A 24,122-nucleotide genomic window follows, 5' to 3' on the forward strand; every position below is an offset into this window, starting at 1 on the left:
ATGCTGGGGTAACAGTCACTTGTCACAGCTCATGGCTTTTCCACGGGTGTTTGGGATCCAAACTTAGGTCCTTGTGTTTACACAGCAATCACTTTACCCACTGAGCCATACTCCCAATCTAATTCGTTAGCTTCCTTTTAGATAGACAGTCATAAACTTACCTGTGTGTTAATACAGATTAATCAGTTGGTATTAAGTAACTGTTGATTTTTACAGACAAAATCTTTCATTACTAAAATATTCAGCAGTCTAGCTGAAAAAAATGGATTAGATTTGATGCGAGAATTACTTATCAAGGTGGGACAAAGAGCAGATCTTACCAGTTCAACAATGTCGCACTGACCATATTTCAGGAACCAAAACACACAAGACATTCAAAATTCCCTGTTTGGGCAAAACAGCTCACAAACCCCTGTATCATTCAATTCTTTGGGTTGAGTTATGTAAGGTGTTGGTAACAAATCCCGCCTGATCCGAGAAAATGATGTAGTCATTGTTAAACTTTAAAATGCTTCACTCATGAATGCGGCAGATTAGCATCCAGAACCCACCATGACTGGGGATTCAGGGAGAAATTCTGGAGCTTTGGGGAAGGGCACTTGAGATGTCCCTGAGATGAATCCTATGCAGGCAACTGGGAGTGTGGGGGTGGGGGGTGTACACCAGCAGGACCAGAAGGGGCTTCTTTCTCCCTGTATGAAGACTTGAAAGCTAGAAGCTGCCCACAGGAAACCACCACTGTATGCAGCTCCAAGGAGAAGTCTGCCTTCCTCCGTAGCAGTCAGGAGAGGCTGGTTAACTCTCTCTTAGACCTGCCTGTAGATGAGCATAAGTCTCCCTCTTGGATGGCAGAGAAAATGAAGCTGAGTTTATGAGATTTGCCCAAGGCCATCGAAGCAGTCTATATCACACGGGGGACTGGCATTCAGATCTTTCTGCCTTCCAAAAAGACAACTCCTGTCTCTCTCGATCATGTCCTGTTTTTAAGTTCATTAGTTAACCTCTGGGTACATAGCCAGTTTCAAGAGCCAGTCCGTCAAAGCGTTTTAAATGGACAGGCCTAAAGTGATCATTGTCTCATTGCCTGGCTCATCCTCTGAGCCCCTGCACTGGTTCTGTGCTTCATACAGGCAGGCAGGCTGCTCATCAACAAGTTTCCCTGGGAGGTGGGAAGCATCCTGCCTCTGATCAGAACATTCCTGTCACAGAGCGCCAGCAGCTACCAAGCAGCGCCTGCTCACAGGAGCCACTGGCCCAGCCGGGGAGCCCCAAATCTGTCTTCTGGCAGAGGCTTAACCGTTTGTCTGCTGCTTCAGAGGGTCCATGCTGGTACTTCCCAGGAAGAGAGAGACCCCAGCTGGGAAGCTGCCAGTTGCAGACAATCTTCTCCTTCATTTCAACTCAACAAGGATTTAATGTGCGCCTGCTGAGGGTCCAGTCCTGAGGGGTATGCGGCCCTCTGGGGGTCTCCCACCATGCTGAGGAGTCCAGACACACAAGCAGGAGGCAGCCAGATGATGCATCAGACTCTCCATAATTAAGAGCGCCACAGTTGGGGCTGCAGGGATTCGGGACTTGTTCCCAGGTCTTGATGGAATGCTGTCCCTGTAATCACACCACTAGCAGTTTTCAAAGACCCAAAGAAATCCACCCCATGCCCTATCAGGATTCTTTAAATCCCTTTAGGACAGCAAGAGTAAGACAAGGGTTGTATTGTAGTTACGTCAGTTGGGGCGGAACACCCCATAGTCAATTGTTCTCTGCAGTTTGACCGGCTGTAGATTTCTGTAATGGTTTCCATCTGCTGCAAAAAGCTTATTTGATGAGGGGTGAGAACTGCATTTATCTGTGGGTTTAGGGACGAATTTCGGATGCAGTTAGAGATTATGCCAGTGTAGGAAGTGGCAGCAGTATTTTCTCCTCGAAGATGCATGCCCTCACCAGCTACAGGGAGTCGGCTAAGCTTACTATGCCAGGCATGACTTCCCTCCCATTGAACACACCTTAAGTCCAATTAGACAGCTGTGGGTTGTCCCCAGGATAGAAGTACCGCTATTGCACCACCAGGGCTATCCTGCCATGCTGGTTACCGTCGTGGTGTGTAGGCTCATAGCTGGGTAAAACTATTGATTGTTTATCTTCCTTGACAAGCTTGTATAGCACCTTCAGGTACTATGGGAGCTAGTCCTGAGGGAGGAGGCTTCCAGGTCAGTTCTTCCACGTCCTCTGTCTGAAGTAAGTGGTGTCTTCAGCAGTCGGGCCTTACCTTCAAGTACTGGGAGAGGCAAGCAAGGACAACAGCAATTGGAGGCTCTCTTGGATTTTCCAGACCACCAACTCAAAGAGAGGTTTTCCATGCCTGGCACCAAGGTTTCTGTTAGATGGTCTGTGGTTCTTGGGGCAGCATTACCACCCAAGGAGCATAACTTCATTTAAATTATGCACACATGTATTTTCAGTGAACATAAAATAATGTTCCTCAAAGGCTTTTTCAAACATCCTTAGTGTTGTTTATCTCTCCCTTAGCAATGCTCTCCCCGCCAGTTAAATCCTCATACACATTTTTCCCATTTCTCCTTCCTAGCACCTGTGTCCTGCTATCCTTCGCTCTAGAGACCACCCGCCCCCGCCCCCACTGCCATGGTCCCTTTTTACCTCTCTTGTTTCTGCAGTCACTCCAAGCTATATCTAAAGATTCAGGGAACACCCGCGGAAAGGGAGTGGAAAGATTGTAAGAGCCAATGGAACTGTATCATCTGTATATGACGGGGTGTTGCATTTGTAAAATCTTAACAATATTGTTGCCTAAACAGGACCGCACAGTGGCGATACCAGTTGACATGCCAACACGGGTGGGAAAAATCTCACAAGGCCCCACCCCTAGATTGAGAGCTACAATTAATGGCTGCTGAGAGGAAGGAAAATCGATCCTTATCCAGGGACAAGGACCCTGATAGGTTATCTAATCCAAAGTGGTCAGTTCTATGCTCATATACTATGAGCAACATTAGCTGGACTCAGCAGGTTGTATTTTTATATACAGATGGATGTGTATGCCTTTCTGTGTGTGTTTGTGTGTGTGTTTATGTGTGTGTATGTGTGTGTGTGTGTTTAACAATAATAAAGAAGTCATTAATTTGAGAGGGAATGGAGGGAGTGTGGGAGGAGATGGAGGGCTGGAAATTATGCAAATACAGCACTCATGATGAAATTCTCCATTTTTTAAAAAAGTAAAAGCTAAGGAGACAGTTTAATTGGCAATGTCTCCCCCTCACCCCCGCCCCAAGCATGAGGATGTGGGGTCTATCCTAGCACACACACATCACAGCGCTAGAAGGGCAGTGGCACACGCTGAAGCCCACAGGCCAGCCAACCCAGGCGACTTGGTCCAGGCCAATGAGAGACTATGTCTCAAAAACAAATGTGGATGACTCTTGAGGAACAACAGCCACAGCTGACCGCTGGCCTCCACATATGTGTCTGTATGTACATCCTCACACATACAAAAATATAGAGAGAGAGGAAAATAAAAACAGAATAAGACCTGTGTTAAAGGGGGACCTTATGAAAGGAAATGGAGCTGCCCCTGATCATCATATTGTCTTCCACACAATCCCATAGGCTACAAAGCTGATCCACATCTGGGGTCAAAGGGAAGCAGCATTGGGCTCACTGGCTGCCACCGGTAGTGAACCACTGCCCCCTTTTCCTTTCTCAGTGCCTGATATCACTGTGTTGCTGTTTCCTAGCATTCACGGAGCATCACCAGGGTTCCTGGTACCCCACAGTTATGAAGGGCCTGGTAACTGTGAGTTTGTAACTCAGAAGACAGGTCGCTGGGTCTCACTGCTTCCTATCTGGTGGTGCAGGGGTGTGGTAGGGATTTCTGGCGCTTTGAAATTCTGACTGTTTGCGATGGTCTGAATATAGTGGGAGAGATTGTTGTAACAGAAAACAGTGCTTCTGCCTTGAGTTTACGCTCTGGTAGGTAAGCTTTCACAGACTCCCGACAGCCTCCCTCTTCCCAGGGGACAGACATCATCAGTTGGCGGGCTCGTATTTAAAAGACTTAGCATAAGTCTAATTAAGTAATTCTTAGTAAATATTTAGTTGTGCTTCTATCCCTCTTGCACCACTAACTCCTGTGAAGGACTAACAGTCTGGAGTTGTCCCCCTGGTAGCCTCCAGGTCTTAAGGAGATTTGACATGGAACAAGCACTTGATAAACATTTGTTAAAGAGATCACATCATGTCTTAGGGAGGTGGCAGTAACATCCCATAACCTCAGCAGCCCAAACAACTGAAAACTGCCTCCTCACGGAGTGGAGCTGGAAGCCCACGGTCAGGGTTTTGGCAGAGTTGAGTTCTCCAGAGGCCTCTCCCCATGGCTCACAGAGCGTCCCCTTCTTCGTGTATCTTCATGTGGCCTTCCCTTTGTGTTTCTACTTCCCTAGGACCTCTCTCCTCTTGTGAAAATGTCCTATTATTTTAGAGGCCTCACCCTAAGGCCTCATTTTAACTTGACCCTTCCCTAAAGACCCTGTCTCCAAAGCTGGGGTTAGTTAGGCACTGTTGTTTGGTAGGGAGGGACTCTGGAACAGGTTCACATTGCAGTGGGGACAGTTGAAAATGAACAGCATTAGAGTAGGTTAAGATGGGCCTCTGTGATAGAGGCTCTCTCTATCACGTCTTCCCCTGAGTAGGAAAAGACAGTGGCCAGAATAGTGTGATGGCCTTGGCTAGTCATTGATCAGCTCTATAACTAGGCACAGTCTGTTCCTATTTGAGGGATTTGGGGTCTTTAATTTACAGAATGAAGTGCTTTGCATTATGGAGTCACTGTGTTCTTGTGCAAAACAGACCAGAATGAAATATTCCTATGGCTTCTCTGTCTGACTAAAAGAAACACCCTCTTCCCACAAGGCTAGTCAGGGCAAAGTGGGAGCCCAGATCTACCCTGTCTCTTTCTCAGTGGGATTCCAGCCAGAGTCCAGTGAATCACAATTCGCTACCTTCTGAAGCAACAAACTTTCTAAAGGAGGAAGTGTTTTGGACTCCCATTCTTGCTCACTGGGACATTCCTTTTGTTCCTAGTGATGACTGAATGAGGAAGACACATTATACCCAAAGGTTCCCAGTGAAGACATGGTCCCGAATGTGGAGATAGGTTACAGAGATCAGGGAGGTCCTTGGGTCATTTGCACCTGCAAAGGAACATCAATGTCAATCTCCTGGAGTGAGTTTTCATGAGAGAAAATTGCTTTCAAAGTCTAAGAATGGCCCTGCATCTCCCTGTGGCCTCCCATTTGAGTGAGATGGCACACTCACATGTCCATGCATTCCTGTCACGGTCCTCAGCAGAAGCCAGATCCATGGAGCATGCAGTCTCAGATTCTTGGCTTCTACAACTTCTAAAGCTAAACAACTTTTCATTTAGAAAGTTAACTGACCTCAGGTATTTCATTACAGTAATGAAAAAAAATGGACTAATATAGGAATATAGTAGTCAAGGCAGCAGTGAAACCATCAAGTAATTAAACCTTACCTCACCAACCTGCTCCACAGCTCAGTGTAGAGAGCTGTGGCAACATCAAAAGGATTATTTCTCACCCTTTTCTGGTAATGTTCTTTATTCACTTCCATTTCAAGCATCTAGTTGAGACATTATCTTGAGTGTCAAACTAACACGGTAGAAACATGTGGAATGTTCTCCCCACACTCAGCACAGTCTCCCAGCAATGTGTAATAACTAATTATTGGCAGCCCTTTTCTCCCCTTGTTAACTTCTGGAAATAGTTGTTTCTCCGTTGTAAGAACTGGCTACAGATGCTACTAAAATAAAATTCTTAGGATAATTAGCAGATGCGGGGGTTTCTGGGATGTTTCATTAGTGAGCTGTGCTGGCCTAGACGTCTGCCAGCTTGCTCACTGCTCTGAAGCAGAGCTGCCGCTCTCTTTGTTTGGATTTGCATATGTTCTTCCCATTCCCATTTACCACCCCTTTGCCCAAGAAATCACCTCTCAGAATCGACAATGACTTTCCAAATCTGTATGTCTTTGCCTTTCCAGTTACTGCCTTCTCTTCATTTACCCAGTCACATCGGGTTATGGAAACACAAATGCAGAAACTTGCCCAAATAATTGTGATCTCAGAAATTCAAGACCATTTGCATTTCAGCCTAAGACAGCAAGCAGCCTCAGAAATACACTGAACAGAACTTGGGAAACCCTGCACATCCGCGGCTGATAGAATGCTTCTCCTGTCTGCTCCTGGATTGTGCAGTCAATTGACATTTTGTTGACTCTACTTCTCTTCAATCTCCCCTTCTATATAACTTCAATTCTCCTTCTGCTAGCATTTCCCATTGCTATTCCCAGTGGCTTTGTACCTCTGCTCAGCCAGTCTTTGAGAAACAATGCCATTCCTCTCTCTTGGTTCTTTTCTATTCCACACCCTACTTGATCTCTATCTTACCTGTGCAAACATAGCTGGGATAAGAACAACCCTTTAGCCTCAGTTACTGGGTCTAGGAAGCCAGGAAAAGCCCCGATACACTTCGACCACAAGTTGGCTCTCTGTGCTTATTCTGAATCGTCGGGGTTTAGGATAATCACTATGCTTGATTACTAAGAAAGTGCATCCTTAACCTAGCTTTGTTTTTATTTATTCGTTTCCCTCTTGGTGATCCCTATGTCCCTCTTTGACCTCGTCAGCTCCATCGTGCCTTCCCCCATTTGGCCCTAACAACTGAGTCCTTTCAGCCGAGCAAATGTGCCATTCTCGCATCCCGTTGGAGAGATCAGTGCTCCCTGCTCCCGCCTCTGTGCACACTCTCTCCCTGCGGCAGAACGATGTGAGTCTCCTGAATCTCCCGAGCTGGGGAGAGAAAGGCTCTCAAGTTCCCTCCTCAAAGAAGCCACCTCTGGAGTTCAAACGATGTCACCACCTCTGCCAGTCACTCTGTGCTGCGGTTACCATCTTTCCTTTTTACTGAAACGTCTTTAAACCTTCTTCCTGTCAAAAAAGTAAGACTCATGGGGCTGGAATCATGTGTTTCAGGCCCACTTTTCTTTAGTATTTTCAACTAAGCCTGTTAGATTAAATATTTTAAAAAATGTCTTAACTGAGGAGTCGGAGAGATGGCTCAGGGGTTAAGAGCATCTACTGCTCTTGCAGAGGACTGGAGTTTGGTTCCAGCACCCATGTCAGGTGACTCACAACCACTTGTAACTCCAGCTCCAGGGGATCTGGCACCCTCTTCTGGCCTCTGTCAGCACCCATACTCATATGTACATACACAAAGCATTTTTAACAACTTTATTGATGGCTGTTCAGGAGATATGGGATGAATGAGGAAGGGGTATGCAATTATTGATCCCCCAAAAGGAATGCTTTCAGAAATCACGTTTGCTTGAGGTTTTCACACTGACGCTTATTGCTCTTTGGGGACAGTAATCATCTCTGGGAAGTGGTGGTGTGTCAGCCCACGGGCTGTACTCTGTGGACACATGGATTTAAATTTCTAGAGGCTGTGCCATCTGATCAGTGTCTTCCCCTCATTTCCAGACGAACCAATTGCCTTCAATTGAACATTTGGAAAATGCAATCATTACTTTGGACTTGGCCAGTCACTCCAGCTTCTCAGTTCTTTAGTCAATGCATGGCCTGTATTCTTGTCTCATGAGAAGGAAAAAAAATAAAATGAAGACGCACACTTCACTACTTGTCAATGTCTTGAGGCTCTCATTCTTATATGTCAGAAAGCAGTTATGTCATTTCTAAAAAGAAATTAAGCAAGCATGCACTCATTCATTCAGTAGCTGTGATGATTTTAACAGCCTGTGCTAAACCTGTGAATGAACAGGGCCCTAACTTTCATGCATCCTATAGCGGCAGTCAGTGTCTTTGCTGAATGAGAAACCAGTGAGTGGCAATCACCCTTCGAGGACCACCCCACCCAGAATCCAAGCACTCATCCCACTGGGCCCTCTTTTGTTCAATGACAGTTCTCTAACCACATCTTGAAGATTATTACCATAGGAAATGTGTGAAAATAGATACTTAAATTAGTCTACAATAGGCCACTCTTTTCTTCAATAGCTATAGTCTAATCCCCACAGTGTAGAGACACTGGACAAAGGGACAGGTCATGTCTCAGTACGTATGCAGTGAGTGTACTAAAATTTTTACCATGTGATTCAGAATGGCATGGAACTTAAAACTTAGAATTGATAATTTATAGAATTTTCTACTTAACCTTTTCAGGCCATTTTTAACCAGAGGCATCTATACCTTCAGAAAATAAAACTGAAGGTAATGGAGGTTCCTCAGGAACCCCAAATAATTTTGTTTGAGGCCTAGAACTTGGTAACACAACAGTACTGGAGCTCATTATAATTTCAATTTTACACCACTTTATTTCCATATTTTTCCAATAAATCCCTCCTTTCCAGCCAAGTCATCATCATTTTTACTTCTGTAGTGCTGGTCACAGAATTTAGACTCAATATCTTGCAAGTGATACCTTTTAGCCCAAAGTATCAGAAAGAAAATTCCAATTCATAGACTAAAATTGGGGAGCTAGTTCTAAAACTACTTTTTCTTGAGTATTAGGTTCCTTTACCTAGTGAGTTACCATTTGTGCTCACTGTGTGTATTTCCATGCAACTAGCTACACACAGGGACCCTGTTACCGTTTTCAAATCAAGTGAAATTAAGGAGAGGTTTGCTAAGTGAATTGAAGAGAAAGAACCAGGTGAGAAGAGAGGAAGGTGGCCTTAGGCTATAGGTCTTGGTGTTTATAGAACTGAGCACTGATTCTGTTTCTCTTCATACTTTGTCTGGGTCATGAGGATCTCTCTCTCTCTCTGTCTCTGTCTCTCTGTCTCTGTCTCTCTCTGTCTCTGTCTCTCTCTCTCCCTGTCTCTGTCTCTGTCTCTGTCTCTGTCTCTCTGTCTCTGTCTCTCTCTGTCTCTGTCTCTGTCTCTCTCTGTCTCTGTCTCTCTGTCTCTCTCTGTGTCTCTGTCTCTCTCTCTGTGTGTCTCTCTCTCTGTCTCTGTCTCTCTCTCTCTCTCTTTCTCTCTCTCTCTCTCTCTCTCTCTCTGTCTCTTTCTCTCTCTCTCTCTCTCTCTCTCTCTCTCTCTCTCTCTCTCTCACACACACACACACACACACACACACACACACACCCATCCACACAAAGCTGCCTTATCTTGAGTAATCCAAATCTTCACATTTGTCTCAGTAGAAAGGGAAACAGCTGCATGGCCACAGGAGCTTCGGCTCAGGACAAGGTGTGGGAGCACACTTGCAGAGGGCTAGCTGGGGCTGCAGTTTAAAAGTCCAATAATTGTGGACTAATGGTGCCTCGGTGGTAGTTCCAATATGCCAGTTAATGCATAATGTTGCCCTGCAGGAGACCTGATCAAAAAGCTTTAAAGCTGTTCAGCCCCTATGGTCTGAGAAGCAAAACATGGGGACAGAGGGCTTCCAATGGAGGGGCCATGCGGACAAGCCAAGTGACTGGGCAGAATCTTGTTAGAAAAAGAGGCACCTAGTCTTAGGGACCCGCCACATTACAGGGAAACTTGCGACTCAGAAGCGATGTTTAAGGTGACTGTCACCTGACAAAGGGGCTAGCAGGAAATAAATACGGAAAACGAAGCAATCTTTTCTTTTCCTTCTCCATGTTTGAAAACCTTCCCATTAAAAGAAGACAATATGCAGCCGTAAGCGTGGATCAGCCTCATTAGGAAGAAAGAAAACTGTCTGGAATAAACCTCAAAGAGGAAGACAAAAAAAAAAAAGCTGTCATTTTCTTTAAGGACACTATTATGTTCTTATTGACAAGACAAAAGAGTAATAAAGTTAAATCAGAGCAACCATAAGCCCCAGAATTTGGTTGGAGGGAAATAGAGAAGCACTTACTATTACAAAGAAGAAGAAAGGCGAGGGATCTTAGAATCCGCCTCTAGTGAAGTAATGACGACTGACCTTGACCCACAGTGAGAGCATTCTTGAGTCAGTTCCAGGGGCAACTTTCTTACCTCATTGATACCATCCAGGAATTTAAACACTGGAAGTGGGCTTGAATGAGCACTATGCTGCCGTCTGTCCTTTTTATAATTGGAGGGGCATGTGACTACATAGCCTTTAAGTGGCTTGTCCATGCTCACTCAGCTTTTGAATTTCAAGGTTACATTCTAGAAATCAGCAAGAACCAAATCTTATTTTCTCCTGAGATGCAATCTGTTTTTAGAGTGATTAGGAAATCTGCATACTGGAATCAGATCCACAGTGATTATTCTGAACGCTAGCTAGGACTTGCGTGGGGATTCTAACTGCACCCTGTTGAGCTCTCAGGAAAACAGGGACCCCTATTCCTCTTCCCTGTGTGACTCAGACATCAGCAGTCACAGAAAATGTTTCAGGGGATCACCATTCTTCCTCTCCTCTATTCCTGTTGACAATCAACACCTTGTCCCCACACACTGCCCTTGTTGAAAGAGGAACAATGCCTCTCTACCCTGTGTCAGATAAAGAATGAAGCAAAAAGACCCTCCTAGCCATCTGTAAGTTATAGGACTCTGCAGAGCCAAAGGGAAAGAAGCCAGACACCTTGGAAGTGACAAGCTTTTCCTTATAAAATATAGTAGGAGTTCAGAAAAAAGAAAATGCAATAATTTTTTTAAGTACTTTGGGCCATTTCCCTTCTGGAGGAGTCTGGACACGTTTTTATTTGGAAAGGGGCATTGTGACATTTTATATCATTCCCTCCACCTATTAATAGCTCTGAGCGCCCCCAGGTACTCATTTCAGGACACCCTTGGAGAAAGGGGACTTCTGGCAGCTGCTCTGCAGCAGACAGCTTCATAGGAACAGCAGGTTTTAATTGATGTGTTGTGGGCATTGGGTTCTCTCCGTCTTAAAAAATGTGATGGGTTTAGTATCCTCCCAGATTTAGTAGCCTCCAATAGATTTTAATATGTCAATTATTCCCCCCTTTTATTGGAACGTGTCGGGGGACTGACTGGTGGCCCCCTAGGTGCCTTCAAGGCTCCATGTGCCACTGAACACCTAGTGTCAACATCGCCTATCTTTGTGTCTAAACTTCCCGGAAAGGATGTAACAAACAAGCCTCCAGGATAGATTCTCAACACAAGAGCTCATTGGATGAATCTGTAGCAAGCTTGCTGTCTGTTAGTTAATAATCACAGTGAGGGAAGTATGGGAAGGCAGACTAGAAGGTATGACTGCAAAACACCACAGTTTCTCACTTTGACATAATGATCCCGGTGGCAGCTCATGGCCTCGCCCTAGGGAGGTGGTGATCTTCCTACCAGCATTATCCTAGAGCACTGTGGTATGCATCATCTCTTGTAATGCTGGGATGGTGCCAAGCCTACAGAGGCAACAGGACATTTCTAAGAGCCTCTGAGTATTCTGGCTATGCCATTACTGCCCCAAGAAGCCAACCCCTGGGAACCAGGCTACCAAGGAGAGCTCCATCGCAGGCCTTCACAACCCTCCTCACAGTGTCAAGTACAGGGGTGTTTCTTGCTACCAGACCCCCAACCCCTTGGTAAATTAATGGACCTTTGAAAAGTGGTTTGTGAGACGTAAGTCACCAGTGACAAGTGTAGCTTTCTATGAGTTTCTTGCACATGTACAGTATTGCATAACCATCAGCATCTTCCACCCTAAGAACACTGCCCATCATCCAGAAAGTGTCTGCTACCCATTTGCTGACAATCTCTGCTGCCTGAGGCCACCACTGATTAAGTTTGTTTTTCTCTGTAAATGTATCTTTTCTGAACATTTTTGTCAATGGAATTTTATAATACTCAACGTGATAATTTGGAGGTACATCCGCATCATTGCACTTATTCCTTTTTTGAAATTTTAATTTTTCATAACAGTTTCAAATTGTCACATAGAAATTAAAGGTATCTGTGGTGATATATTGTGCCCCCCAATATATTGTACATCTTAATAAAGTTTATCTGAGGACCAAAGGAAAAAGCCAGCCACTATAGTAAACATAGAAGTCAGGCAATGATAGCACACGCCTTTAATCCTAGCATTTGGGAGGCAGAGATCTATCCAGATCTCTGTGAGTTCAAGACCACACTGGGAACAGAGCCAGGCATGGTGGCACATGCCTTAAATTCCAACACTAGCTAACCATAAAGGTCTGGAGGTCTGTACAGATGGACAAGAAGTGACAGGGCTGGGCAGGAAGAGGAAGTGATGTAGCTGGGCAGAGAGAGGAAGTGAGATGGCTGGGACAGAAAGGCATATAGGTGTGGAGGAAGTAGGTCTCTTTGGAAGCTGAGGAGTTGGTGAGGTCAGGTTGGCTGTGGCTTGTCCTATTCCTCTGATCTCTCATTTTTAACCCCAATGTCTGGCTCCAGGGTTTTTATTAATAAGACCAATCAGCAATTTGTCTTACATGCATTTTTTTTCAGGTGCAGTGTGGGACTTACACAAACCTGCATGTAACAACTAACAATAAAAGAGGTCATGAGTTTGAAAGAGAGCAGGAGTGGCGTGTATGGAAGAGTTTGGAAGGAGAAAAATTAAAGAGGGGATTATATAGTTACATTTTAATCTCAAAATAAAAAAAGTAATTTTAAGAAAAAGAAATAGAGAATGGCACATGACAATTTATACATCTGTTGGGGCAGAAGGAGATGGGCTGATGTTCAACTTTGCATTAAAACGAAGTCAGGGAAAACTAAGATGGCCAAGCAAAACTAAACGTGGACATTTTCAAATCAATGTAGGGAGGAAGAATCTACAGGGGTGCAAATTATATATCCTGATGACAGGTTAGGGCCCCAGCTGGGGGAAAGGAGAGAAAAAGACACATTTGCAAATGGAAAGGCTTTTCTCCTGTGTCTTTTGACAATACTCGGCAAATCTCTCATAAAGATTGGCAATTTCCCTACCAAGGCTGGGTAACCTAATATATCAATTCTCCATTTTTCCTGCCCAACTTAGTGATAACATATCTTCCATTAACCTGTGCTGAAAGAGCCATTTCTATTCTAAGAATCTATTTATTGTTCCCCTCTAACTTTCTTAAAGATGTGCCTCTGGACTGTAATACTTCAAGCTTAGAGGCAGCTGAACTGTGAATACTTTTGTCAAGTTTCAGGAACATTGATTGAGCCTTTTCAGAGTCCCTTGATGGCAGGGAGGTGTGGGGGAGAGACTGTCTAGTCCCACCCCTTTTGTCTGAACACACTAGGGACCGAGTTCAGTTTTCTGCTGCCTGCTTTGAATTTGGTCTTCGCTGTCAGCATATCCAATGTTGTCTTCTCCCAGGCACTTCACAAATTCTCAGAAAACAATAGGAAATCCTCAGTGTATCTTCCTGTCCTTGCTGTTCTGTCGGCTTACTCTAAGCGACACTCTGGGTGTTAACTCGGTTCCTTCTCTCAATACTCTTATCATCTCCTAGCGTGGTTCCTCATGAAGCCTCAAGCACTAATTCTCATTACTTTCAAATTGTCAGAAACCTTTAGTGACGTGACATTTCTTTCTGAAGCATTTCTAGAACAAACTAAGTTTTACCTTTCATGATCTGCGCAGCCTATCACATGTACTCTAAAGCTTGCTGGCCATCACAACTGCCTCTGATAAACTAGGTTTCTGTGTCCTTCAATCTCCTATAGTCATGAACAGAAAATCCTCCCGTTGGTCAATCTCAGACTTCTTTTTCAAACTTTCCTTATTGGTAAGAACAGTGTTTCAAACTTTGCTTAATTTTATGATATAGATTAAAAGCTTTCCTAATTCCATTAAACTTCCCTGACACATATTCAAAAAAGATATGCAAAATACACACAAAATTTACCTAACATAAATCTATGTGTAAAGCCATTATATATTCACAAAGGTAAAAACAATTGCTGGGGTGTGTGTGTGTGTGTGTGTGTGTGTGTGTGTGTGTGTGTGTGCTTGTAATGTCAAAAGAGTTCAAACATAATAATATGGGTGTTCTTACGCATCAGTTATAATAATGGAGAATCCCTCTTGCCATAATAATGGAGAAACTGAGGCAGAAGTACAAATAATGACATCGTTTAGTACACTGACTACATATGGCATTTTACTAAAAAGTGGTGAGAACTGAGGTATGAATATAATGTGGTCCCTGCCTTTAAAACATTTATACTCTATAGGTTGTGGGGGAAAGGGATGTTCCAATATCCATAATAAGGTGAACACAAGGGAATACGGTTCAAAGGAAAGGGAGGGATTTGTAATAGGCTTAGTTTTGTGAATTCAATACTGAGCCCCATGACCCACATCTGTGAGGTCACCATGGGAACAGTGGGAGGCACAATGAAGTCAGTAGCCGGCTACACACTGACATTTGAAATCCACGTTTTTGAATGCGTGTCTTTTCTCCTCACCTAAAATTTCATAAGCCATGCATATCCTATGGCCGATGAGAGTCCCTCTTTTTGTTGGAGGAGAGTTGGGCAGGGACTTGAGATCTAGAATGACTTGCTTTCCAGCTGCATTGCCCACCTTGAAAAAAAAGGGGGTGGGGGTAATCATCTCCCTGCACTTTGGCCAGGTGAATTAGACTCTGTCACTGACAATGGAGGTGCTGTTCCAAGATGAAAAGTTTAGGAGGGTAAAGGGCAGGCTGGGTTCCTGTTCTCCAGGGTGTGTCAACTGACTGACTGCCTGGAGGATGCTAGCAAGGGAAAAATGGACCACAGGACACATAGGATTAATAGAGGCAGTGGATGGACAGCCTGCAGCAGAAGGCCTGGTCCTGAGTAGTCTGACTTTCCTGCTGCCTTTCCCCCACCCAGCTCCAGGAAGATGCTCTCTATGCTTCATCTGCAGGGCTGTAGCTCAGCTCACAGAGGGCATGGGTGTTTGCCCTGAACTAGCAGGTAAGTGAGCCTGGTCCACAGGGTTGCCTTGCCGGCTTCCTCCTGGACTCCCGCGTGCTTAGCAGTTTGTGGCCAGGGTAGTTGTCACCATCATCCTGTCTGGGTTCCCTTTTTCAGACCCAGCATTTCCTGGAGTTGTGGGCTGTGTTCTAAGGATGTGGGTCTAGGTGTGGAGCATTTGTAGCGATCTGACATTGTTACTGGGGTATCTTGTCTACCACAGAGGCAGTTAATCAGTGAGGGCCGTGGGACTTCCAAAACACACAGAGTAATTCACCTCCACTTTGATCCTTTCTCTAGTCTTCTGGGAGCCTTTTTGAATATTAAACTCATTAACCAAAGAAACTAGTATGCCATTAAAGTACACATTCCAGCCTGAGGCGCTTTTTTTTTTTTAATAAAAAATGATGTGGGTAGCTGATTCAGCATTTAGATACCTTCGCACCCATCTCCAGAAATGTGTCTGGACTAATACTTTATTTCTAAGATGGAATGGAATTCCTTCTTTAGTGGCATGCCTGTTTGGAAATGGTTTCTGAGAATTTAGGGCTTCACATTATCCTGGAGCAGTTATATCAAATTCTGCCAGTGTATCAGAACATGTGCTGTGGGAAGGTCTTGAAGAAAATTTATAGCATAAGACCACTGCACGTAACATCAGGAGAGCATGACTTGAATATGCTATCAGTGATGGCTACAGGAATACACTGATTAATAGGAAGAAGCCCCAGGAAGGGAGGGGAGGGAGGAAAACATATGCATGCTCACTCAATGTGTCCCAGGTTCTCAAAGGAGAGTGTCACTAGGGCAGAGACAAAGAGCAGGCAGGGACAGAAGTGGCCAGAAAGGGAAAGAATCAGACTTTCCTGGGTTTCACGGGCCATCTGAATGTGTACACACCCCAGAGATACCTCCCCAAAGATACAGGCGTCAGTGAGAGAGGGTGTAACGACCAGATTTGTTTGTAAGAAATCATTTGCCTGTCGTATGGATAAAAGATTAGAGAGCGAAGCAAGAGTGACATTGGGAGCAGTGATTGGAGGTTGTCCCACAACAAGATGGCATGGATGGCAGAGAAGAGCATAATTCATCCTCATCCCACTGGGGTTCATGATCTCGTGAGGGAGAGGATGTACATACACGGAATCACTAAAGTGTAAGGGAGTGTGGCAGGCTGTGAGAACTGAGCAAGAAAGAAGGAGAAAAGGGAGAGGTCACAATCAGCAGAGAAATTCAGGGAAATGCCTTCTCACAGGCCGAACCAAGAGATGGGAGGTTCGCTCTGCATCATCATCTTGTCTTTTGGGTCGTCTGTTGTTATTTTTATTTTAGCTACAACTGCTTTCAGATTCAGCGATGAAGAGTCGCTTCCTCGCTATTTTTAAGCCACACATAACACAGCTTGTATTTAGTTCCACGTTTTCTTTGTCAGGCAAGTGGGAAGCAGCATTTTTAACTGCTTTCAGAGTTCAATTCCTGAACAACAACCCCACCCCACCCCACCCTCCCCCCACCCCCGCGCGCACTTGCCAGGCAAGGCATCCCGGAAGGGAAGAGTTTACAGGTCCCTGTCCCTAGGTACCTGTCCTAACACAACTGTCACCGTGCATATAACACGGATTTCAGTGTGAGTATGACTCTGAGGAGGATACTCGCACACTAAGAAATCTGGAGTGAACTGCTTTTGGAAAGACTAGCACAAAGTTTTCTGATAGCCCCTGGAGCACCTTCTTTCTGTAATTTAAATTAAACTAGGTCTTTAACTGAAAAGTAATAACAAAATATTAAGTGGAGGTAGGGTGTGATAACTACTCAAATGTTTATCATTATTCACTAGGGGAAACATTCAAATCTTTTCTTCTAGAATCTAAAAATACACTAGAGGAAACATTCAAATCTTTTCTTCTAGAATCTAAAAATACACAGTACACAAGTGTTATCTGTGTGGCTTAAAACCCAGTGTGATCACTGGGCTTACCATTCATTTAAGACCACACCTACGCACAGGTGTATCTCACAGGATACAGCCCATCAGTAGTACTTCTTATTGCTACAAATCAATTTGTGTATATGTATAGTTCTATAGTGCCATCCAAGGGATGTCTTGCCTGGCAAGTGGAGGGGGTTGTGTGGAGGGATATACTTGCACAAGTGTGTCTGTGCATGTAGAAGCCAGCGAACAACCTCAGCTATAGTTCCTCAGTCCATCATTTTATGAGACAAGGTACACCATAGGCCCAAAGTTCACTGATTAGTATAGGTTAACTGGCCATTGAGCTTCAGAGATCTTCCTGTATCTGTTTCCCTAGTGGATGTTCCCAAGCATATTCTATCATGCTTGGCTGTGTGTGTGTGTGTGTGTGTGTGTGTGTGTGTGTGTGTGTGTGTGTGTGTGTTCTAGTGATCAAACTCAGTCCTCGTGCTTGTGAACCCACCACCACACCCACTTAGCAATTACCTCAAACCCTGATAAATCTCTTTTGCAAACAAATAAGATTACAGAAAATCATAAGTAAGAACACTGTTGATGGGTCATTAGGACTAGAATATTCCCTGCCTCCTGATTGGCCTAAGTCTCAGTTCCACCTGTAGTCACAATTAGGTAAGTAACTTAAACACACCACAGCTCTTTAGGAAAAGGCTGCCTAAGATGACTGGTCCTCTAAATCTGTTACAGACTTCCTTCCAGGTGTACATCTCAGATGTGAGATGACCTTTCAAGAGCTTCAGTTATGTGAGCCTGTACCTAAGAGAAGGCTTGACTGTGCCCTTATGTTCATGTCAGGAAAAAGGAGAGAGAAAATTCATTCATGTCTTTTAGCATCTCTGAAACACATTTGGGGGAGGAGAGCAGGTGGATGTTTGACTATGCACTCTGACAGTCCAGTGATGTCTATGATTAATGGTATTTCTGGGTTTAAAAAAAAAGTCTCCTAAAGTTTCCTTCTTCAACCACACCCAGAAATTCTCTTCTATTTGAGACTGTGCCGTTTAAGGAAGCTGACAGATCTGAGTGCATCCAAAGAAAGGTGATAAAGATGAAGGGAAATCTGGGAAGGCTGCCATCCAAGGGAAAGTTGTTAAAAACTGAAAAGGTTTGGCGTTGGGAAGACTTGAGGATACATTACAGCTGTCTCAAATATTGTGACGGACTGTCAGAAGATGAGAAATGAGACTTATCCTGGCCCTGGGTTTCCTAATAGATGGTGTAAGCTGATGAAAAGTGTGGGGAGCTTAATTTGGGCCCAGTTCAGAGAAGCAAATTTTGACAGCCATAAGTAGCCTAGGATAGAATGGGATTGAGCTTCCCTTGTGTAGAGAGTAACCAAAAGGGCTGGTTATTAATAACTTTTTATCATCAAAAGCAATGCTCCAAGTGGATTTATGTGCATTGATGCAGTCCTTTGGGCATCTCATATGATGGAGGGAGACACTGAGGCACAGCATGGTGAAGGGACTTGCCTAAGAACAATGTAATTGGTATTTGACCACCTGGCATTTGAACCTGTGCAGCCTAATCACTGAGTCTATAAGCTTAACTGTACTGCTCTATTGACTGTAAGCAGATGTCCCTGAGAGGTGGTGAAACTCCCGGGGGCCTTTTCGAAGAGCCCAATAATGGTGACACAGTGTGTGCTGTTTGATGTGTGAAAATTATGGGATGGGATACGGGCAGAAGTGTCTTCTGAGCGCTTTGTGCCCAGCATCCTTAGTGCTATCCCCACACACAGCCAGCTCGTTGCCTTCCCCACACTAGCTAGAGTTCGGGTTCACTATTTCTTGGTCAGATTTTCTTTGTTTGATGTGTTTATGTCATCCATTCTGTTAAAAAAAAAAAAAAAAGAACTGAAGATATAAAAAAAAAATCACAAGATGCAAAATTTGCCAGTAAAACTATTTCTGGGTGCATAGGCTACAATTCTCCTCCCCTTCTGGGTAAGAGCTGGTTTTCCTTTTCTGTGTCAGAGGTTGGCCCTCTGCATGTTAGGAAATACAACAAGAAAGGGGATCTGCTTCCTGGTGCAGAAAAGGAGGAAGAATTCCTTTCAGAGTCGATAGATCCCTCAATAGGTGACTGACCAGGAAGGACAATGAACCCCATTTCATAGACAGGTGCTTTTAAAATAATTTGGCAACAGGTAGTTAAAATGGAGGTATGCCATGCTGCCAATCACAACTCGTCCTTCTGGATTTTGATGCTTGTTTTACTTGAGGGAAGATGATATTTGAACGTTTTCTGGCATCCATCAACAGCAATGTGCACATGGTTTCAAACAGGGGTTTTCAGCCTTCTGAAACCAATTACTTCTGCTTAAGTGGAAATGCCAAAGCAGAGATGTGTCAGCAACTAGGCGAAGAATTCTTTAAAGAATTAAAGGCACACGGCAGTGCCATGAAACAGCAGAAATTGTGTGCACGCGCACATACGCACACATGCAAACCCTTTTAAAGAGAAATTTTAGAAAGTCCATGTCAAAGAATGTTAACCCAGAGAGATGCAGAAATGTCAGACACATTACATGGGTAGGGTGTGCGGCTGGCATTTGGCTGCCAGCGGGGGAGGCGTCCTCCTGCAACTAATTCCTCAGGAACCTCACGCTGAGCCTGTCTACAGGGAAGGGAGCAGGAAGGGAGGGGAAAGAAGGCACTGCTTTTACCTATTTTGTTTTGCCTTACCAACTGGAAAAGGCCTCAGTGGTATCAGACTTAGGCAGCTGGGGATTTTATTTATTTATTTATTTATTTATTTATTTATTTTTATTTTTATTTTTACTTAGACAGGAACAGGAGAAGGGGAGCATTGTCTCATCCCATTTCCCAGCTCATGTGGAGAGCAAGCCAACCTCTGTGATTGTTAGTGTGGCTGGCACAGTTGAATGCTAGCCAGGCTGCCTCTCATGGAGACTCATCAATGTCTCACCTCAGTCTGTGAGTTGTCTCCATGGGAAGGAGGGGTTGCAGTCCCTGGGTAGGGATGACGGATGTGCATGCAGATGGGGCGTTGTGGGTACCTCTCCTAATTGGCAGAGTACTTAGAGTATTTGTTTTAACCCTTCAGCAGGTGTTCAGGGGGAGGCGGGGGCTTGGCGTACAACTGCTTGGTTTTGCTCTACAGTTCTCGTAGTGTCGTCAGGAATTCTTGTCAGCGACTGTCGCTTCTAATTCCTATCAGGCTGTCGATCTGAATTTTTGTCTGTTTCCTTCATGAGGGCTGCCAGGTATATTAGCAGGAAAAAATATTCTGTGAAAATAGATATAAAATGGGATTTATTAACTGTAAACATCTGTTAAGTCAAGCACCCTGAGTCAATTGCCAAAGTACTTGATTTCAAGTTTCCCTGTGTACATCTGTCACACATTTTCCATCCTCCGGGGACCTATTTGTGGGAGTTCTCTGTGTACTAATGGAAACGTGTGATTGGCTTTACCCTCGGCTGTAGCTCCGCGTTAAAGTATTTTTAACATAAGCAAAAAGGAAGACGGGAGAGCAACTCATACTATCAGCCAGACTTTTTCCAAAATAGCAGTTCTTCCAGCTCCTTGCAACCGACACTCATGACAATGAGCAGGTTTTAAAGAAACTCCTGCTATCTCCTGCCGCAGGTGCCAGGGTGGCTGATGATTCTCCGGGCAAGCCATTTGCCTTCCCACAGCAGGCTGCTGTCATGTCACCTTAGATGGAGTAATGATAACCCCTTGTGTCTCAGAACAGCTTATGTTTTACAAAGTACTTCTAGTTACATGGCCTGACTGATTTGCTTGGATCACTCCACCACCTGTGTGGTGGATGTTGCTGTTATTAGGAGTTCTGTGTTTTGCTAATAAAGATACTAAAAGCAGAGGATTCATTCAAGGCTGGATAATCAGTAAGTGTCAGTATGCTTGCCTACTCCATGCTCAAGATTGTATTTTCTTGCATGGAAAACCTGTATGTGGTAGAGTCCGCCCCTTACTCAGAAGGAGTTTATATGTTACAAGATCCTAAGTGTGTGCTTGAAACTGCAGATAGTACTGACCTCTAGAGATGCTATGGTTTTTCCAATATCTGTATAAAACAAACAAACAAACAATATTAACAAGTAACTAAATAGAGTCATTTTGCAATATCCTGTAATAAATTGACACGGTCACAATCTCTGCACTTTGGAGGATATTATTAAGTCAACTAAAGGCTGCTTCAATACAATCACAGTGACTCATTGACTAATGGAGACAGCATGTGGGCATGTAGTGTATACAAAGTGGATACACTGGACAAAGCATGTCATAGGCAGAATATCACAAGACTATATAATTCTATGACTATTCAGAAAAATATAGTTTATAGTTTATAATCTATGTTTCTAGACACTTCCATTTAATGATTTTTTTAACATAGTTAACTATAGGTCACTAAAATTATGGAAAGTGTAACCATGAATATGCATAAATCTTTTATAAACATATATGTATCATATGTATAAATGCCATTATGTAAATCCTTTAAAACAATATATATGGCATTGCCTTTCTGTTTTCCTACATCCTTTTTGTTTTCTTGCTGTACTATAGGCATATTTGTAACATTAAGTTCAATTAGAGATGTATCACCTCTCTTTGACTGGCCAATGCCTCCAAGACATTCATATGCATATACTACAATAGGGTCTAGAAGTTTAGAAATGCCATGGTGTCCTCTCATCTGAGGAGAAAAATCATCTGTAGATCTGGTCACTGGCTAATATCATCTTCCATGGGTCTCAAGAACGTAACAGGCCAATTCTCTCATTTCATTTCCATTTGTTTAAATAGAAAGGATATGAGAGTCAGCATGCAAAGCAGAAACTACCTCCAAAGCATCCCAACAGTCTTTTCAGACCCCATGCTTGAGTTGCATCAACATTTGGGCATAAATATATTCCCAGAAGCTAGAGAGGGCAGATGCCCTCATCTCTAGCCTGCGTCCATCTGTATGGACACACGTAGTCTTGTCTCAAGAGTCTCAGCAAGAACCTGAAGACTAGCAACAGTTCAGTGAGCACCTAGAAGCACATTGTCAAGGCTACTTAGACAAGCCCCATATGACTCAGGGAGGCACACTCCCTCCTCCCACTCCCACGGCCAGCTGTCCCCAGCCAAGGCCATATGCCAGACATACACGTTCATTGACCAGCAGCATGTGGACCACTGGCTCCAAGTGCAGGGATAGCCTGTGAATTGCCATCACGCAGACACCCATGAAAACCAAAGGACGTATCTCTGTTAGGGTTTTGCAGAGATGCTGAGTGGTACCCACTTCCTTCTGTGTCTTTGCTTTTCATCATAAAGAGAGCAAATGCTTTTGTATTCTGGACCATTTTCACATTTTCTAGCATTTCCCTTGGACCGTTTAACAGTTCCCTGGTTACCTTTAGGAACAGGCAAATGACCTCCTACATCCGCCACACTTAGCCCTCGCACAGTCACCAACACCACGCGTGACACGGCATAGCATGTGAGTGTGTATGTGGGGGCTGCTGCTCAGACTTTATTTTCTGAAGTTATTCTGAAGATCTCTTGGGAAGTAGATGGAGGTTGGATTCATAAAACTTTAAAATGTCAGAGCTGGAAGGCAGTGTAAATTACATGTGGTCTAATTGTCTCATTATAATGATGAAGAAATTGAGTCCCAGGGAGGGTGAGGTTTGCCCCAGTTTACCCTGACAGAGGCTGCACTGCACGGTGTCTGTCTGTCCTTCACATTGCTCTCAGTCCTTCCAGATACCGAGAAAGCAGCCACATAGGTTGTCCCTGGGTACCTTTGTCCTATAACTACCTACCAACAGGGTTTATTCAATGGGAAGAGGTCAGAGGTCAGGGAGAGAATAGTGAGTGGGATTAAGGGAAGCAGAGCTGTTGATTCCCAGGTTGGCTGTTTCCCTGTGTTTAACACCTAGTCCTAGAACATTCCAAAGTAGCTGCCTTATACAGTTTTCTCTTTCCAGATTCCTTTCATTGCTTAGCCCACAAAACATTGGTAGTGGTACCCATTTCTCACTTTTGCTGTGTCAAAGCATTGCAGCCTCCATTCTGGTTGCCCTAAACCCTGACCACATCTCTAAATAGTTCCTTTATGAAACTCTCTTCACATCACCCGGTTTGGGTGTCATATAATTTAAGGGAAAAAAGAATAACTACAACCTGCCTAGTTCTCCGTCTCTTGATCCACATTGTTAGTCTCCCATGCTGCATTTACTATGGACAGCTTAACAATTAGCATAAATATGTAATAGTTTTGTAAATATGCAGCACTTTGCATAGGCATGATAATCTCATGCAGTGGGGCAAGGTTAAAGCCTAGGCTCAGTGTCTTGGGTTCAAACCAGCCTCCTCCTAGTTGTTCCTTAACTAGGAGATCACTTGACTTCTCTGTGTCTGAGTAAAGCTGCTGTCAAAATACAATGATATCAATGCATTCAAAGGACTTGGAACACATCAGTGTGAGTTCTTAAATGTCCCTAAACTCCTACAGCATGTACTATGTGCTAAATAAATGTTAGCATTATCATTGTTCACTGTTACAACTCATATTCTGTACACGGAAACTTTTAGTGGGACTGTGATTCTGTAAATGGAAAAATTTGCAGATTGTCCCAAGCCTTTATGCTGTCATCAAAACCTCATGAGGATAAAGACTTTAGTTCCCAGGGACACAGAAGATGGGAGGTTCAGGTGAGTGTGGAATCTGAGTCACAGGGATGTGAGGACAGATGGGACAGGAATGTAGACTGCACCATGCAGGACAAGCTGGGATGTGCCTGGGATCTCTGATGTGTGGGGAGGGATGGGATCCAGCCCCCTTTCAACAAGATGACAGGGTCTGGGAGGAGGCAAGGCACAGGATCTGTTGCCCCATGAGACTCCTTAAGACAAAGTCCTGAGTTGGATATTCCTGCAAGCTCAGTGACACCATGGTAACTTAACTAAGGTGCTGACGGGCGCCTGCCTGGAGACAGAAGTTGTTTAGTTATGCTCTTTGGAAAAATAGGTTGGGTTTTTTTGTTTGTTTTGTTTTTGTTTTTTTCCTGTTTGTTCTTGCCCCGGGGTATCTGATGAACATTCAGACTTGGGAAACTGACCACACTTGATCCCTAGCATTCCATGAGCTTCCTTAAGACATGCGTATGCTTGTACCATACTCTCCTTGAAGCTTAGCTATGGGTGTTTGGAAGGAGGAGGAGAGC

General features: G+C 44.1%; 1 protein-coding gene across 19 annotated transcripts in view; it reads left to right on the top strand.

Annotated features, from left to right (window-relative positions):
• Window positions 1-24,122, top strand: part of Tenm2 (teneurin transmembrane protein 2) — a 1,246,916-nt gene that overhangs the window by 739,803 nt on the left and 482,991 nt on the right. The window contains exon 1 of one of the 19 annotated variants that reach the window (XM_052758563.1): window positions 19,803-19,848. The exons of the other annotated variants lie outside the window; for them this stretch is intronic. Coding sequence (XP_052614523.1) covers window positions 19,818-19,848 — 31 coding nt within the window. The 5' untranslated portion in view covers window positions 19,803-19,817. Of the gene's footprint in view, window positions 1-19,802; window positions 19,849-24,122 lie in introns of those variants that run through there. 19 annotated transcript variants of the gene reach the window in all.

The sequence above is a fragment of the Peromyscus californicus genome, unplaced genomic scaffold (assembly GCF_007827085.1).
Source record: "Peromyscus californicus insignis strain IS unplaced genomic scaffold, ASM782708v3 Scaffold_3__1_contigs__length_106647218, whole genome shotgun sequence".
Lineage (NCBI taxonomy): Eukaryota > Metazoa > Chordata > Mammalia > Rodentia > Cricetidae > Peromyscus > Peromyscus californicus.